Raw genomic sequence first — 18,278 nt, forward strand, 5'->3', positions numbered from 1 at the left:
GGTGCAGCGCTCGCGGCTGTCGGGCCTGGAAGCAGACGGCTGGTGCTGTATCCTTTCCGTGGAGCCTCCCTGGGCTGGGGCAGCGGTGCGGTGGCAGGGTACATGGCGGCCGCCTGCGGAGGGGACGGAGGGGAGCGCAGGGCGCAGTCAGGGGCAGCAGGGGCGGGCAGCCGGGCAGGAAAGGGGATTTGTCAATGCCTGAGGAGCCTGGAGGGTGGGGAAGGACCGAAGGGTTAGGGAGGCGGCTCCGGGCGGTCTCATCCTGGGGTAAAAACGGGCCTCTGAGGTGTGGGCAAGCCCGAGATACCAGCAGATTCAGTAGCGGATGGTGCCTTAACCACGTCTCCCCCAGCAAGCTCACAGTGCCTTTCCGATCCCTCCTGGAGGCACACATGGCCCACAGAGCTCTGATGGCAGGTGCCCAGCGTGACCAAGGCGTGATTCGGGAGGAATATACAGTGAATGGCAGTGCCCTAACTATGTGAGTTCTAGAAGAGTCTGCCGTGGGCGGGGGTCGGTGGCAGGTGCTGGGATCTGATCTCTGTCTTAAGAGTGCTGTGATGGGGCCGCTGACGGGCTTGGTATAAGGAGGGGGCTGGGGGCTGGTGCCCTGGACCTACGTGAGCGATCTCCCCTTTAACCTGATTTCCCTTTTCCCTCACTTGTAGTAGATGGACTGCTGAAGACCTTGATCTCTTCCGAATTTCCATCGACTCCGCCCTCGATCAGCTTTCCCGGGTGATTGGGAATATTCAGCACCTTTGGCCCCCGCCTCCCTAAAGGCTACGCGAAGGAAAGGGGGCTGAGGCCTAACCTTGTGTCCCCTACTAGGCAAGGCTTAGGGAATTCAAACTTGAGTAATCACCACTTTGTTATTTGGGTTTAATGTTTTGCCGGTTCTGGCCCTTGGTATCTCTTGGTTCACGTGTTTTGTTTCCCTGCGGCTCGAGGAGTGGGATGCTTCGATGTGTATTACTGCAGAAAATAAAACGAGGCTACTGTTTTGTGTCACAGTTTCTTTTCAGCTGATGCATTTCTGGATTTTTTATCTTTGTCCTCGTGTTGGAGGGAAGGTTCTGGAATTCAGATACCCCAGTAGTACAAGGTAATTGAAGACAGTTTAGGAAAATGAAAATCAAGCCCGATGTTCAGCACTAAATACTGTCAACATTTTAGAACTATTTTTTTAGTTGTACTTGCACAGTAAATGTATAACGGTATGCAATGTGGAAGTCATCAAGTTTAGCATTAGATTTTTTCCTGAGTTTTTTCATTTGACATACTAGTTTCTCCACATTCTAAAAACTCTTCAAAAATATGTTATTGAGTGAAGGTATATAAGATGCATCATAATGTAATCATTGAACATTTAAGTTGTTTTCAGTTTTTTCATTGCTATGGTTAACGATTCAATGGAATTCATGTATGTAATTCTTTCCATGAATGGTTATTTCCTTAAAGTATATTCCAAAAGTTAGAAATACTGATCTAAATGTTTACTTTTCTATTTCTTTTTTGAGACTCTTGATCACAGGGAATTCCCTGGCAGTCCAGTGGTTAGGACACCGTGCTTCCACTGCAGGGGGCACGGGTTCGATCCCTGGTTGGGGAACTAAGATCCTGTAAGCCACGCGGCATGGAAAAAAAAAGGGAGAGAGAGAGAGACAGAGAGAGAGAGAGAGAGAGGAAACAGACTGTCTCACAATTTCTCTTCAGAAAATACACCTACTACCAGATTTCTGGTTTCCCAACATCCTTGTCACAATTGGCTTGGTTTCCTACTAAAATTAAAAACTTAGTTTGCACAGGAAGAGAAAAACCCTGGGCACAGTAAAATAGCAGTGTTGTGGCTGGCTGGCCTTGTTTCAGATCAGTGCAGAAAAGTGCTGGTACAAGAACAATTAGTTGAGTGTCTGGGCAGGCGGAGCTAGCTCCCTCTCGTATCCTTTATCCTGTGGTCTTGCTGACTCACTGACTGGTTCTCCTCACTCTTGTACATTGCATTCGGTTTTCTACATAGACAATCATGTTGTCTGCAGAGAAACGTTTACTTCTTCCTTTCCGATCGGGATGTCTTTTATCAATTGATCTGTCTCCTCATAACGGGCTGGAGTTTTCTGAATCTTAGCATACCCTTTTCCTTGGGTGCTGGGTATTTTTTTTCCTAAGTATACTCCAGAACTTCAAAAAATCTAATATTGTTAACTTACTTGGAAACAGTTTGATCCTTTTGAGTCTTGCCTTGAGACTTTATGGGTGGGAGCAGAGCAGCGTTTAGTTTTCCACACTACCGAGACAAGATCCCTCTGAGTACTGTATATGATGTCACCCGAATTCGGAGTTTCCGCTAGCGGACCCTCCGCCCTTGGGCACGGTTCTCTCCCTGTGCCGCTGCGTCCTCTCCGGTCCTCCACCCGCCAGCTCCGGCTGCCTGCGCTCTGCGATCCACCCCCGAGACCCGGGGAGGCGGCTGGACTCGGTCCGGACAGTCCGTGTAGACAGCAAGCTGGGGCAGCTGCACGGCTCACCTCTTCGGGGTCTCAGCTCCCAGAGATCACTGACGGTCCTCCCTCGCCTGAGGCCCAGTTTCTTCACAGCCTGTGTTTCATATATTTTGGCTGCATTTAGGGGATTCTTTCCAGCCAGTGGCGGGGAGATCCGGTCCCTGTTCCTGCATGTGCGTGAGCGGAGCCTGCCGGGACAGAACCCAGAGAGCTCTGGCAGCGTGGGCTGGAGGGAGGGGGACGCTGGTGCTGGGGATGGTGGCGGTGGGCGTGGCGATGACGGTGATGAAGGAGCATCTCCCCCGCCGGCACGCAGCAGCTCTGGTGGCTACAGTGATCCTGCCTTTCAAAATATAAGTCGGGTCACGTCTCCCCTGCCTAATTCCCGTCACGGGCTCCATTCTCACCGAGAACATAAGCCAGAGGTCCTTGTAACGGCCAGCAAGCCCCCACATTCTAATCTGTGAATCCCCCATTGCCTCTCTTACCTCCTCCGCTCTCTCTTGCTCACCCCACGCCAGCCACGCTGGCCTCTTGCCTGTGCCCTCAACATTCCAGGTTTTCTACTGAGTTAGGGCTTTTGCACAGTCTGTTCTCCCTGCCTTGAATGTGCTCTCAAATACTGCACCTGGCTGACTCTCTCATCTCCCTCGAGTCTGCCCAGATCTCATCTTCTCACCCTACTTCTTCCTGTGGCCACCAACAGCCCAGTGTGCAGCCAATCCTCTTCAGGCTGTTCTTTTCCACACCACTCATCACCTTCTATAATACAGTATAATTTACAAGTTGACTTTTTATTTCCTGCCTCTTCCCAATAGAGATAACCACTATTCTGACTTCTACCACCGTAGAGTATGAAAGTGAATTAAAAGTCTCATGTTGAAGACCAAAACAATGGAAATGATTTAAAATTTCAAGACAGATATAAAACAGTTGGGATGCATTTGTTCATACAAAGGTGAGCAAAAGATAAAACTCATGGAAATGGAGGTTTTGCCCATGAAACCAAGACCAAAACAACAGTGCTGGATAGAAGCCAAATGGCTCTGATAAGGCAGAGGGGACGCGTCCCATGGATCGTTCTGCCTTCCCCATGGAGCTCCCCCAGGAACCGATGTCTGTACGCGGCGGCAGAGTGGGGTCAGGTTCGTTACCATCCCCGTGGAGCTCCAGTGACCTGGCAGCCTTGACTGTCCCCGCGGCTCTCCAGCCCCCCTCTGCCATCGGTGAAGTGCCCGTGGCGGGGAGTCTGCGTCTCAGCTCTGCTGTCTCCCGTCGGGCCCCCGGCTCCAGCCTCCACCACTGCCACTCTCTCTCAGTTGCAGAAAATAAAAACTAAATTTATAACAACAAATGACAATGAAAGTAAGGAAATGATAACGATAAATGCAATTTAAGATCAAGGAAAATAAAGAAGTAGAAAGCTGGAAACTTAGGGAGCTGTCTGCTGAAGTAAAGGGGCCAGAGCACGAGGGGCCTGGGGCTCAGAGACCTTTAGGTCAGGTTTCCCGGCCCCTGCTTCTGAGGTTAGCCCTGTGGGCCGACCTGCTCTCCTTTAGGTCAAGGGCTCGGTCTGGAGTGTGTGTCAGGAAAAAGCGTTCGTGGTAATCAGCCTCGTACTTGACCAGGGTGAGGAGTTTCACGTGGCTTCTCCTCCTTTCTCTCAGCACCAGGACTCGCGTTGGCTGTAGGGTCTCTGCTTCTGGCCTGTTTTCCCCAGACCTGAGCCCCTGCTATTCTGGTGGTCTCTGCCTCACATCGTGGCCTAGAGATGCTGCTGACCTGGCAGCCAGGGCAACCGGGAGTCTCAGCCATAGGGAAAAGGGAGGTGGTGGCACAAGAGACCCCCTCTGGGGAGAAGCACGCTGGGCGCTGTTGCTTTTTAATGTCAGTAATGACAAAGGTTGTGTTATGCGTGGTATCTGGCAGAGCCGGTAACTTGACTGCCAATGATCGGAGCTAGTTGCTGACCCAGATGTCAAGATGTGGTTTGGCTGCAGAAGCAGTACTGCTTACAGCCACCTGCTCAACTGTTTGCAGCGAAGTAACGCGGATGCAGGTCGTGCCATGGGAGTCAGGTTAAGCCTGTTGTACTTGAAAATGGCAATGAAGTCTATTTCCACTTATTCAGGTTTCAGAACGTGCCCCGTAGTTTTTCAGATGTCATCACTTAAATGAGAGGGCACTTAGGTCACGATTCCTCTCCTTATAAGACTTTTATTAATGCCAGACAGGACATAGTAGAGGCGTAGTGAATTGTTAAAAATCTGCACGGTTGTGGATACAAAGGTGGTCTGAACGGGGCCCGAGGAGGAGGCCTTGAGAGGGGGGAAGCCAGGCCTAAGGGGAGCCATCAGTCTCGACCCGGACCCAACGGCCACGATTCAGCTGCTGCTTGCTGCGTGGTGAAGTGGCCTGGACACTGGGTCCCCAGGGTCACACCATGCCCTGGTAGCCAGGCTGTGTGCTGGGCCTCAGGGCTCCTCCCTCCCCGAGGAAAGCTTAACTCCCAACGTTCCTGGGCCTGTGGACTTAGGCTTGAGGCCCTTCGGTCCCCCTTTCTGCATGACAAAACCCCTGATCTGGAAGTATTTCCTAATGAAAGGAGACGGAAGGAAACGGAGCAAAAAGGAGCTACAGAAAATAATGCGAGATTAATTGCTGCACTGTCCTGTTGATTCCCAAATCTTCTAGAAAGGGGTACTCTGCGCAGTGTACAGACATGCCATGTGTACTTGACTTGGAGTGGTATCTGGGATCATTTCTGTTAAAAAAAACAAAAATCCCTCAGACCCCATCAGAATCATAGCCCTCCATTACACGTGGATTATCTCTGCCGGAAAACAAGATTTGGCCGGCATCGTTGTGACTTACGGTGCCTTCCTCAGGAGCATATGCTGCCGTCAGCTCAAAGCTACCTGTATTTTGTGTCCCTGAATCATTATGCCTTTGTGTAGCCATCCACTAGCAGTTTTATCAAAGCAAGGCATAATCCCATACACCCTGGGAATCCCATACACCCAAGACATAATCCCATACGCCCTGGTGAAGTCATATTCTTTTAAATCCCTAATCACTTCCAAACAAGTCACACTGCTCAAGTGTCTATTGTTTCGTGCAGTAAGTATGTCCCTGGAAACGTTTTGTAGAAACAGATTTTTGTTTTTGGGTCAACTGGATGACATTTCACTGCCGACAAAATCTCAGCTGCCTTTACTATTCCAATCTATCCTCAGGTAGGGGCATTAAGTAAAACTCCGTGCCCAATCGAGCCTGTCGTCTGGGTCCCCTGAACCCCAGTGCCCCACAAAGGAAGGGGTGACAAGATGCCCTCACTGCACGGTGGGAACGTGTGCACTCTCCAGAGCTAGCCACCACTAAAGCAGAAGGGAAACGTTAGCCAGGAAACCCGAGACTTGAAGTCACCGGTTTTTGGTTGGTTGGTTTGTTGTTGTCGTTTGGGTCCTAACAATCACTCAGAAGCTTGAGTCCAGCACAGTGTGGCCAGGGATAGCTTTCCCCGGGGTGGCAAAGGTTCTTCTGCCAGCACTAGCCAGCTCATGGGACACACATGGCAAGGGGACCATGTGAACCAAGAATGGATTTCACACTGATTGTCGGGAGGTGTCTCTAATGGTAACTGCTGATTATGCTAGGGTGCCCCGTTTGGACACCACACAAAGAAACCCTGGCTCGACAGGCATACCTTTCAAGTGTAAAAGCACCTGCTCAAAATCCTATGAAAGGGAGAGGAGGGGATGAGTCATCCCGTGTCTGCACGTGTTTCCCACGCGTCTCCGAAGTTACCCGAAGTGACTGAGGCAGCATTAGACGGCGGAAGGAGCCGGACTCGCTGTCTCGCTCCATGAGTCATCTTGGGTCAAGCGTTCCCTTCTCCGGTTCTTGGTATCGTTTTCCTCGAAGTGGGAGCAATGATCGCCGCCAAGCCTAGCTTCCGAGGTCTTTGAGGGGAAGAGATGAGACGGTGCGTGTGAAAGCATGCCGGGAAAAGGCCAACAGCAAAGGGGCACCCGGCCACAGGCGCTGGAGTCAAAAGATGTCATCCTGTTGGCTCCAATCTGCACGTCAAAGGCTCCACTGGAGAAGATTTCTGACGCCTCTTTTGCTTTGATGGTTCCCACCCTGCCGGGATGGAGCTCTCTACGTCCCGGTGCACCGGCCTGAGGCTCGGCAGGGGCGAGCGCGGCCGGTGACAAGGGCCGGCCGCCCTCAGAGCCCCTGCCCGCAGCCCAGCCCCGTCACACTTTGGACTGCCTCTCGTCCGTCCACTCCTGCTTTGTGCTCTGCAGGGCCTGCGTCTTCTGTTCGTCCACTTGCACGTAGTCTACTCTTTGCTCCTCTGAGAAGAGAAGTTTCTGAAGGGGGAGAACAAAAAGGTTTCGTTGCATCAAATTTAGCAATTCAGCACAATGTCAGTCAGTCTCTGGTGGATTACGGTGTCGAGTAGTGGCTGGCCCTCCCCCCTGGGCCGTCACTTGCACAAGTGTCACGCTGCGTGTGAATGTGCGTGAATCCCTCCTCACCTCTGCTCCCTTCAACTTGGCCCTAGCCAGCTGACTCGCCTTGACCGATATAACGTGAGAGGGGCGACGGGTGCCCCTCCTAAGGAGAAGAGAGGCGGCCTGCGATCCTGCACTCTCCCTTTTTCCCCTGCCAGGACACCGGCGTGCCTCACGTGGGGACCGTGATGGACTGTGCCACAGGCGACAACTGAGAAGCCTTTGCGGTCGAAAGCCGCAGAGATTCGGGGCTTGTCTTCGCTGCACAGCCGACCAGAACTGACCGACGCACCGTCTGTGCTTATCTGTCTATCCCGCTGACCAGCCTTGCTGCACTATCATTTTAGGTTTCTGGAATGAAACGAAAGGCGAAGGACAAGTGGGAGCTCATTCAGCAAAAGGGGAGGGAAGCCTCCCAGACTCTTTTCTTCTCCACACACACAAAATGAAATTGCACTGTGTATTCTGTTCAGCAAGTGATTTTTCTCATCAAACAATAAGACGCTGTTAGCGCAGTCTAGACTACGACCATCCCTTGCTAAGAAATATTTAGCTGTTGTCCACTGCTTACCAGCCGTTCATTCCATGGCTCCCCCTGTGCAGCGAGCGACAACAGTCAATGGCTAAGGTCCCTTACACGTACTAACTCACTGGATCCTCACGACAGGCTTCAACATAGGTGTTATTTCTGCTGACCACTCCACAGACAAGAATACTACTCAAAGGAGTCAAAACTGCCCAGCCTGGCACTTGAGGCCCTTTACGGAGCTGTTTCAAAGCCAGCTGAGAGCCCCCGTCACCACTCCCCAGAGTCTAGCCAAACGGGGCTGTTACTTCTTCCCTCAGCAGGCCCTTCCTATGCCTGGACTACACTTCACCCCACCCTCATCTCTGCCAGAGCAATTTCTCAACAAACCTTATGGTCCGAATTTTGAGGAGCACGAACACTACGTCCATTTACACATAGACATGCAAAGAACGTTCCCCCGAGGGAGATACACCAGGACTTCTGGGCGGCAGAATTAGGGCTGATTTTAAGACTCTTCACTGTACGTGTCTGCATGTTTAAGACTTTGCAAAGAGAACACCCATGGTGGAATCATCGAAACAAAATCCAAACCGAAATGGAATCTCCTGGGAATTCTCAGACACAGAGTACTTCCTACCTGCTGCACAGGGGCCGGTGACGCTGAGTTGAAGTCCAGGGCTAAATAATCCAGGCTGAATTTCCTCGTCCACGTCAGAGCTCCACTGTTCAGCAAGTTGGCTTCTCCGTGCTCCTCCTAGAAACCAACGCCACAGGATGCGCGTTACCAATTTCTGGCCGGGCTGCCCAGGGGAAGAGCAGCTGCCATCCGACGACAACAGCGGCCCGGCGAGTCCTGTGCAGCTCAGCCTGCACCTCGGAAGGAGAGCTGGCTTTGAAATACAATACAGCCCATTTGGCCTTCACATGAAGCTATGCCTTCATTCACCATTGAAGCAGCTGGCCAAAATCTCCCCCAAGAAGAAATCATTTTACGGATCTGACAGGCCCATGATACCTTAGAGACTTTAAATCCTGAAAAGGTCAATCACACTTACGAAAGCTTTCGTAAAGACATCCCAAATGCATTTGAAGATACTTTATACAATACAAACAGTGATAACGTGTGCAACACACGCCCATGGCATCACCATCCGGCTTCAGAGTACACCACCGCTACACGACACACACGGCACACGCCGAGGGCCCCCTTCTACTGCTGCCTTCATGCCCCCCAAGGGGGTGAGTGCTATCCTGAACTTGGTGTTTACCACTTTTGTTTTTAAAGATGGTTTTATGAATGTGTGAGTGTCCTTAAGTGACATACTGTTTTGTTTTGCCTGTTTTGAACTTTTATCAATAGAACCGTATTGTATGCATTTGTGGTGACTTCAATTTGCGCTCCATTTACATACTTCACATTCACCCATGTCAGTGCCCTATTTCATTCATTTTCATTAGCATACATGATTCCATCGCATAATTTATTTAACTGTTCCACCAACAACAGACATTTGAGTTGTTTCCAGTTTGGAGGCTCTTACAAGCAATGCTGCTGTGAGCATTCATGCACCTGTGGAAGAATTTCTAGGGTGTGTCCCTGGGATGGGGGCCCCTTCAACTTGACTATCACCAGCCTGATATGAGGAAAATGGTATTTTACTGTGATTGGATTTTCCACGCCCTTGATAATTTAATTAATTGGCCATCCTTTCATATGTTTACGGGTCATTTCTTTTTTCCTCTTCTGTGAATTATCTGTTTTAGGTTTGTTTTTGTTTTGCTAATTTTTACACTGAAGTGTTTGTAGTTTTCTGATTTTTCTCAGTACTTCCTCACATATCTAAGAGACTAATAATTTGTTGGTTATGTGTGTTGCTAATAGCCCATCACAGTCTACAGTGGGTTCTTCTTGGTAGTTTTTAAGTTAAGAATTGTTCTCGCTTTTAATGTAACACATCAAGATTTTCCTGAGTAGCTTCTTGCTCTTGTATTTTGTTTAAAGCATTCTTCCTATGCTGAGGTTGTAATTTGTTTTCCCACATCTTCTTCTAAGGTATAAAGTCTTGTCCTTTACATTTAAGTAATAATCTAGCCTCAACTGATTTTGACATGTGGTGGTGACACAGGGATACAATTAATTGCCTTTTGTTCTGTTTGTACCCCACGTGGGCAGCCCTCCTTTCCCCAGGAATGCAGCCTCTGTTCACATATCACGTTCCCATATGTGACTGGCTGGTCAGTCCTACTGACTGTTTTTGCTGCATCTGAGACACTCACATCGCTTTTCTCCTTTAACGTGTTAATGAGCTTGACTGACTTGATAAGATTCCTTTAATTTATGGTCCTGACAGCTCACCTCTCAGGGGGTATTCGTAACAATAAGAGACTTAAAAAAAATGGTTCTCCTTCTGGCACAGTTTTCGTTTCTTCCAACCTGTTTGTTTGGTTTCTGTCTTTATGCTAGAGCTTCCCTGAGATGTCTGATAAAATCATTGGCTGTCTGCTCACATTTAAGAGTGAAAGACCAGAACGCTGATCCGAAGCTCCGACTACATGGGTGGTGCTTGTCAGCGGTGGGGTTCACTGCAAGGTGACCTTGCCGGACGATTTTCTTGGGGAGCCCCTAATATTATGACCCATGTCTTGCCTCTTGGGCTGCTCAAATAGGTCAGAGAACGGTCTTCGAATCTCTAGACCCAATTGTAAAGGTCTGCTTGTCAACATTCTGGAAGAGAGCCGCTGGAAAAGGGTTCGGGAAAGGCTCGCGTATCTATTGTGCATATTTACGTCCGTTGTTTTTAGCCTAGTATTCTCGGTCAGATGTGTCTAGCATCCCCCAGGGCAGAGACCCCTTGTTTTACTCTCTCCAGAGACTACACTTCATCTTTTGTGTGAAGTAGGAGAGGGGAAGTCACAGAGGTCAGCCTCCGGGGAGTGGGGATCTTGCCTTCCCCCGCAGTGTATTTAGGATTCAACTCTCTTGGGTCTGATAAATCATTTACTACAAATCCACCTGCTTTCCAGTTTCCAATACGTTACTGTGTTGTCTTCTTCGGTTCTTCACAGCCGTGTGGGTTTATGCCTTTAACAAGTCCTTTACTGTGAGTTTAGAGGATGGTTTGGGACGGAGGGAAAACAGAAGTCCGTGGTCAATCTGCCGTCTTTACCGAGATGTCCATGAACAGATTCTCAAATGTTAAACCCACTTTGCATACCTGGAAAAATTCCGACTTGTTCGTGCATATTTTTAAAAGTAATTAATTAATTAATTAATTTTTGGCTGCGTTGGGTGTTCGTCGCTGCGTGCGGGCTTTCTCTAGTTGAGGCGAGCGGGGGCTACTCTTCGCTGCGTTGCACGGGCTTCTCATTGCGGTGGCTTCTCTTGTTGGGGAGCACGGGCTCTAGGAGCGTGGGCTTCAGTAGTTGTGGCACAGCGGCTCAGTAGTTGTGGCACGCGGGCTCAGTAGTTGTGGCGCACGGGCTTCGTTTCTCCGCGGCATGTGGGATCTTCCCCGACCAGGGCTCGAACCCGTGTCCCCTGCATCGGCAGGTGGATTCTTAACCACTGTGCCACCAGGGGAGCCCGTTCATGCACATTTTCAGTTTTATACAGTGCTGAACTTATTTTACTAAAATCTTTAGGATTCCTTTTGTAAACAGCTTTACTGAGATAGAATTCCATACCATGCAATTCTCTCACTTAAAGTGTACAATTCGGTGGTGCTTAGGATATTCACATGTTTGTGCAATCATCACCTCAAGTTTAGAATATTTTCATCACCCCAAAACGAAATCCTGCACCCCTTAGCCGTCATCCCCTAGTCCCAGTCTCTCCCCAAGCTCTAGGCAACCACCACGAATCTAATTTCTGTCTCTATAGGTTTGCTATTCTAGGCATGTCATACAAATGGAATCATACGATGCGTGGTTGTCATACTGTGATTTACAAGAAATATATATTTGGTCATTCGGATGACCAAATATTTATTTCTCATATATAGTTGGTCTTCAGTCCACAATTGCTGGGTCACAGCTCCCAAAACCCTTCGAATTTCCTAAGTGTTGAGAATGACAGAGATGTCGCTCATGACAGGAACGAGGTGACTTTTAGGTGGCACCTAACAAAGTGCCTCCTACTTGCCGGGAGAACCAACCGTGTGGTCGGAAGCTTGGAACTTTCAGCCCCACTCCCCGGCCCCACCCGATCTCCGGGGAGTGGGGAGGGGCTGGAGCTTGACTCAATCACCAACGGCCAATGATTTCACCAGTCACACTGTATAATGAAGCCTCCATAAAACCCAAGAGGACTGGGTCCAGAGGGCTCCCGGGTTGGTGAACACGTGGAGGTGCTGGGAGAGTGGCCCCTGGGGACGGCGTGGAAGCTCCGGGCCCTTTCCTCATGCCTCGCCCTGTGCCTCTCTTCCATCTGGATGTTCATCTGTATCCTTTATCATACCCTTTTAGAATAAACTGGTAAACGTAAGTAAGTGCTTCCCTGAATTCTGTGAGCTGCCCTAGCGAATGAGTCAAACCCAAGGAGGGGGACGTGGGAACCTCCCATCTGTAGCCAGCCAGTCAGAAGCACAGATAACAACCTGGGATGGTGACTAGCAGCTCAAGTTGGAAGGGGTGGGCGGTCTTGTAGGACTGAAGCCGTAACCTGTGGAATCTGATGCTACCTCCCGGGAGAAAGGGTCAGAATGGAGCTGACTCCTCGGACACCCTGCCGGTGTCCGAGAATTGCTTGGTGTTATGTGGGAACCCACCCCAGCCAACACACACACACATCCTGGAATTGGGTCCAGAAATCCAAAAGAGTGGTCTTTTGTGACTGGCTTCTTTCACTCAGCATGTTGTTTTCAAGGTTCATCCTTGTTGTTTCATGGATCTGATTTCATGGTATGGCTGCATAACACTCCATTGTGTAGCCATACCACATTTTATTTACCCGTTCAGCATTTGGTGAACACTTTGGTTGCTTTCGCTCGTTGGCCATTATGAAAAATGATGCTATGAACATTCATGTGCAAGATTTGGTTGGACTTATTCTTGCTTAGGAATTTTAACCTGCATGAATGAGTGAGATTGATATATAATTTTCTACTTATGTTAGTGCTGTTTGTTTTGGTATCAAGTTATTTTAGCCTTATAAAATAAGCTGCGTAATATTTCCTCTTTTCGCCTTTCCCTGGAGGTGCTTGTGTAAGACTGCAATGATCGCTCCCTTTTGATAGAAAGTTTCTGTAAAGTTTTGGGGGCCTCGTGATCCTTTGTAGTAAAAACTTCCCTACGTATTCAGTTTCTCTAATAATTTGTGTTTTCTGTTTTACCTTGAGTCAGTTTTTAATAATATTTTTCTGAGAATTTGCCTATTTTCACTAAAGTTTTCAAATTCACTCAATATGAAGTTGTTCATAGTATTCTCACGTCATTAATCTCTGATGTATTTGCAATTATTACCTCCTTTGCATTCTTAATATTGTTTATTTGCATGCATTGCTTTCTCTTGATTGGTTGCGTTCAATTTTAATCTCTTAAAAGAGCAAATTAGGTCGGTGGTGATTCTAATTTTGTTGTTTATTTTGGTAATTTCTGTTCTCACTTTTATTCATTTTCCTTTCATGGGGTTTATTTCTTCAATTTATTATTATGAAAACTTTCTAATAATCAGCCAAATTGAAGAAAATACGCTATGAACACCCATATACCTACCATCCACATTCTACCACTAACATTTGACTACAATGAACTATTTGTGAGTCTTTGGACTGAGGATTGGTGTCTTTCATGAACTGTGAGAAACTGACATTATCCCTTTACATACTGCTTCTCTATTTTTTCCCTATTATCTCCTTCTGTAAGGCCGACTGGACAAATGTTTGACCTTCTCATACTATCTTCCATTTCTCAACTTTGTTTATGTATTTATCTCCTTGTCTTGACTTATCAGTAACTTCAAAACTGTATTCTAGTTCACTAAATTACTCTTTGGGTTTAGTCTGTTTAACTCACCCATTGAGTTTCTAATTACATCCCTATTTTTATGTCTAGAAGTTCTAAATGGTCTTTTCTAATCCACCTGGTCATTTTTAAATAGTATCTTGTGACTCAGTCCAACTTTCAACTCCTCATCTTCTTTTTTAAATATATAAAACATAGTTATTTTATACGTGAAATCTAATATTTCTAATAATGACTTATTTCTATATGTGATTTTACTTTTTGTAATTCCTATTGATCCTCAGGATTTGCAATTTCTCAATATTTTGGGCCCGAGAGATCCCCTTTCCTTTCTTGGCAGTTGAGTTTTGGATTTAAAAAATACATTTAAAACTATATTCTCTACCATTTTAAGATGATTTTTATACGGTGGTCATGTGGTTTTCACGGTACCTTGCCTACTGAAGTGCTTCATCAAATTTTAAAAAATAGAACAGGGACTTCCCTGGTGGCGCAGTGGTTAAGAATCCACCTGCCAATGCAGGGGACACGGGTTCGAGCCCTGGTCCGGGAAGATCCCACGTGCCGTGGAGCAACTAAGCCCGTGCGCCACAACTACTGTGCCTGCGTGTCACAACTACTGAAGCCCGCGAGCCACAACTACTGAAGCCCTTGCGCCTAGAGCCCGTGCTCCGCAACAAGAGAAACCACCGCAATGAGAAGCCCTCGCACCGCAACGAAGAGTAGCCCCCGTTCGCCGCAACTAGCGAAAGCCAGCGCACAGCAAAAAAATAAAAAGAAAGAAAGAAAAAGAAAAAGAAGAACAAAGCTGGAGGAATCACACTCCCTGATTTCAAACTATACTATAATCAAAGTAGTGTGGTACTGGCACAAAAACAGACACATAGATTAAGGGAACAGAATAGACCCCATAAATAAATCCATACTTATATGGTCGATTAATCTACGACAAAGGAGGCAAGAATATACAATGGAGAAAAGACAGCTTCTTCAATAAATGGTGTTGGGAAAACTGGACAGCTACATGCAAAAGAATCAAACAGGACTACTTTCTCACACCATATACTAAAACAAATTCAAAATGGATGAAAGACAAATACAAGACCTGAAACATAAAACTCCCAGAAGAAAACATACACAGTATATTCTTTGACATGGGTTTTAACAATATTTTTTGGTTATGTCTCCTCAGGCAAGAGAAAGAAAAACAAAAATTAAATAAAAGGGACCACATCAAACTAAAAAGCTTTTGCACAGCAAAGGGAACTATCAATAAAACAAAAGGGCAGCCTACTGAATGGGAGAAGATATTTTCAAATGATACATCTGACAAGAGGTTCATATCCAAAATATACAAATAAGAAATACAACTCAACAGCAAAAAAACAAACAACCTGATTAAAAAATGGGCAGAGGACCTGAATAGACATTTTCCCAAAGAAGATATACAGGTGTCCAACAGATAGATGAAAAGATGCTCAACATCACTAATCAGCAGGTAAATGCAAATCAATACCACAATGAGACATCACCTCACACCTGTTAGAATGGCCATCATCAAAAGAACACAAGTAACAAATTTGGTGAGGGTGTGGAGAAAAGGGAACCCTCCTACACTGTTGGTGAGAATGTAAATTGGTGCAGCTGCTATGGAAAACAGTATGGAGGTTCCTCAAAAATTAAAAATATGATTCAGTAATTTCACTTCTGGGTATTTATCCCCCCCCAAATACAAAAACACTAATTCAAAAAGATACATGCATTCTCATGTTCACTGCAGCACTATTTACAATAGCCAAGACATGGAAGCAACCTCAGTGCCCATCTATAGATAAATGGATAAAGATGTGGTATATGGATGTGTATATATATGTGTGTGTGTGTATGTACATGTGTGTATATATATATATATATATATACACACACACACACACTGGAATGTTACCAAGCAAAAAAAAAAAAAAATCTTGCCATTATGACAACATGGGTGGATCTAGAGGCTGTTATGCAAAAGTGAAATAAGTCAGAGAAAGACAAATGCTACATAATCTTACTTATACGTGGAATCTAAACAAAACAAAAACCAAAACCAAAAAAACAGGGGCTTCCCTGGTGGCACAGTGGCTAAGAATCCGCCTGCCAATGCAGGGGACACGGTTTCGAGCCCTGGTCCAGGAAGATCCCACATGCTGCAGAGCAACGAAGCCCACACGCCACAACTGCTGAGCCTGCGCTCTAGAGCCCACGAGCCAAAACTACTGAGCCCGCGAGCCACAACTACTGAGGCCGTGAGCCACAACTACTGAAGCCCATGCGCCTAGAGCCCGTGCTCCACAACAAGAGAAGCTACTGCAATGAGAAGCCCGCGCACCACAACGAAGAGTAGCCCCCACTCACTGCAACTAGAGAAAGCCTGCGCACAGCAATGAAGACCCAACGCAGCCAAAAAAAAAAAAGCCAAAAACAAAAAATGAAAACAGACTCATAGATACAGAGAACAAATGGGTGGTTGCCATAAGGGAGGGGGTGAAGAGTGGGTGGAATAAGTGAAGGGGATTTGGAGGTACACACCTCCATTATATAATAAGTAACCCATGGGAATGTACTCTACAGCGTAAGGAACAGGATCAATAATATTGTAGTAAGTCATAGAGGGACAAATGTTTACTAGACTTATCATGGTGATCATTTCATTCATGTATGCAAATGTCAATCATTATGTAGTACACCTGAGACGAACAAAATGTTGAACGTCAACTATATTTCATTAAAAAATAAAGTAGCTAAAGAAGGATAGGTGACTTTAATAAAACAAAACTTGTATTTCAGCCCCTAGCCTAAATTTTTACATTCAGATAAGAACTTGTCCTCAAAGAGAAAAAAATTATGCATATGATTATGTACAAAATCGAAACTGAATTATATTAGTTCTGTCTACCAAATGGGTTGTTTTGTGGAACAACTGAAATAATGTAAATCAAAGTCATTTGAAAATATCATATTACTGAATTTAAAACACACAACTGAATGAGATGGGATAGGCTTTAAATTCATTTATGTGGTGGTTCCCTCAGAGCTACCTTCCTTCAGCCAGTTTTCTGGGCTCTTAATCTACTGTGTCATATTGCCTAGTAATGTACAGAGACAGTCATTAATCAATGATTATAAACAGGCAAGAAACCAATCCTGAATTATGTTGTTAATGAAACACTGGTTTTTCTCACAACCTCAAAGATCAGAAATAACTGCTAGTGTCTGGAATGACTCTGCACTTGCTTCTATGAGGCTATAGATTCACTTCCCTTCTCTGTTCTCTGGAGACAAAGCACAGCTGGGCAGTATCTTTTATAAGTGTTTTCTTCTAGAAGTTTCCCAAGGGCCATTACTAAGTGTGAAAAATATTGGGAATACCACAGCAGACTGGATATGAGTCACTTTCCACCTGCATATGGGTACTCACAGCACTTTCTCATCTGTCAAATAGAAAGGCAAAATGAAGCATTTAATTGCTGCTTCACTGGAGATGACTGTTTTGAGAATTTTAAATGCCTGTTATTGTCACGTATAGGAAGGCAGAGTTCTCTTCTCAAAAGTATATAGTCTCAGTGCCTTGAACACTGTCCTTCTAAGATCTCTTTTTCAAAATTTCATAGTTTAAACAGAGATTCTCTCTAGAGTTCCCTACATTTTAAAGATCTGGCTAAAGGGCCTGATAATTGCCAGAGGTGCTAAAAGACCCTCTTTCTCTTCAGTAACCCATTCTCAACAGAATCCAAAGTAGAGAGAATGGAAGGGACAACAGAGGGCAGGAGGAGAGATTGAACCATAAATCGTTCATCAAAGGATCGAGATGTCGGGTCTCTGTGCACTCTGGGCCACAGAAAGACTCTACCAGGAGTCTCCAGAGACTAGACCCATCCATGACCCGGGACACTGGGCCACCCTCCCAACAGGACTCTAAGTGATTCATCTTTGGTAAAGGTTCGGAGGCAGTCAGGGCAGGGCTACCCGGTGGTGTGGTGGAAGGGAACATCCAATGTGTGAGTTTTCACAGCTTAGACTCTGGGCATCCAGGGAGCTACAAACCTACTGGGGTCAAACACGATATCCCAGCCATGGTGAAAAGAATTGCTAGCATTTCCATTTTCCCATTACACGTTGCAGCCCTGGGTATACTTAAAACTGTGGCCTCAAAATGGTACAAGGAGCCGAATATTGCAGGAAAGAAAACCGACTTCATAACAACTTGTTCCCAGTCTGGAAAACATTGTAAGCTGGTATTACAGTCAAGTAATTGTTTTAAGATTTTACGGGACTTTCTGAACGCTATGTTTCCTTTACAGTGAACTGATAAGAATATAGATTGGGGTGAAGAATAAGAAGAGTGTGAAAAATAGGATTACCATTTGCATGTAGCTTTGCTCCTCTTCTCTGGAAACAGAATTGGCAAAAAATCTTGCAGAATTAATACCATTTCTTTCTGGAGAGAGAAAGCTCGTTCGATTGCTAAGAACAGAAATATAGATGAGGTCAAAGCAATGTCTTACAGCTGCTCTGAAAGCCAGCCAAGAACTGACATGGCCCCTCTGGGGTTTCAGCCCTCAGCCCTCGCCCCCGCTTCCCCACGCAACTTCCTTCTGGCCAAAGCAATTCCTGAACCAGGAGAGAGACTACCCCGCAGCTGCCGTCCTGCTATGGGGCAAAGGGTTCCCAATTCTCAAAGGCTATTTTTTTTCCAGGCCCTCCATGTGACACAGCTCATGA

At 46.4% G+C, this 18,278-nt stretch overlaps 1 protein-coding gene across 2 annotated transcripts in view; it reads right to left on the reverse strand.

The window, feature by feature from the left end:
• Positions 1–6,184: 6,184 nt before the first annotated feature.
• The window catches only part of GAB3 (GRB2 associated binding protein 3), a 58,768-nt gene continuing 46,674 nt past the window's right edge, over positions 6,185–18,278 (reverse strand). The window contains exons 8-10 of one of the 2 annotated variants that reach the window (XM_061178818.1): positions 17,918–18,020; positions 8,191–8,307; positions 6,185–6,880 (exon numbers count right to left, since the gene is read on the reverse strand). In XM_061178818.1, the coding sequence (XP_061034801.1) occupies positions 6,764–6,880; positions 8,191–8,307; positions 17,918–18,020 (337 nt within the window). In that variant the 3' untranslated portion in view covers positions 6,185–6,763. The remainder of the gene's footprint in view (positions 6,881–8,190; positions 8,308–17,917; positions 18,021–18,278) is intronic. The other variant, XM_061178819.1, reaches the window with a different exon arrangement.

Source organism: Eubalaena glacialis, chromosome X (assembly GCF_028564815.1).
Source record: "Eubalaena glacialis isolate mEubGla1 chromosome X, mEubGla1.1.hap2.+ XY, whole genome shotgun sequence".
Lineage (NCBI taxonomy): Eukaryota > Metazoa > Chordata > Mammalia > Artiodactyla > Balaenidae > Eubalaena > Eubalaena glacialis.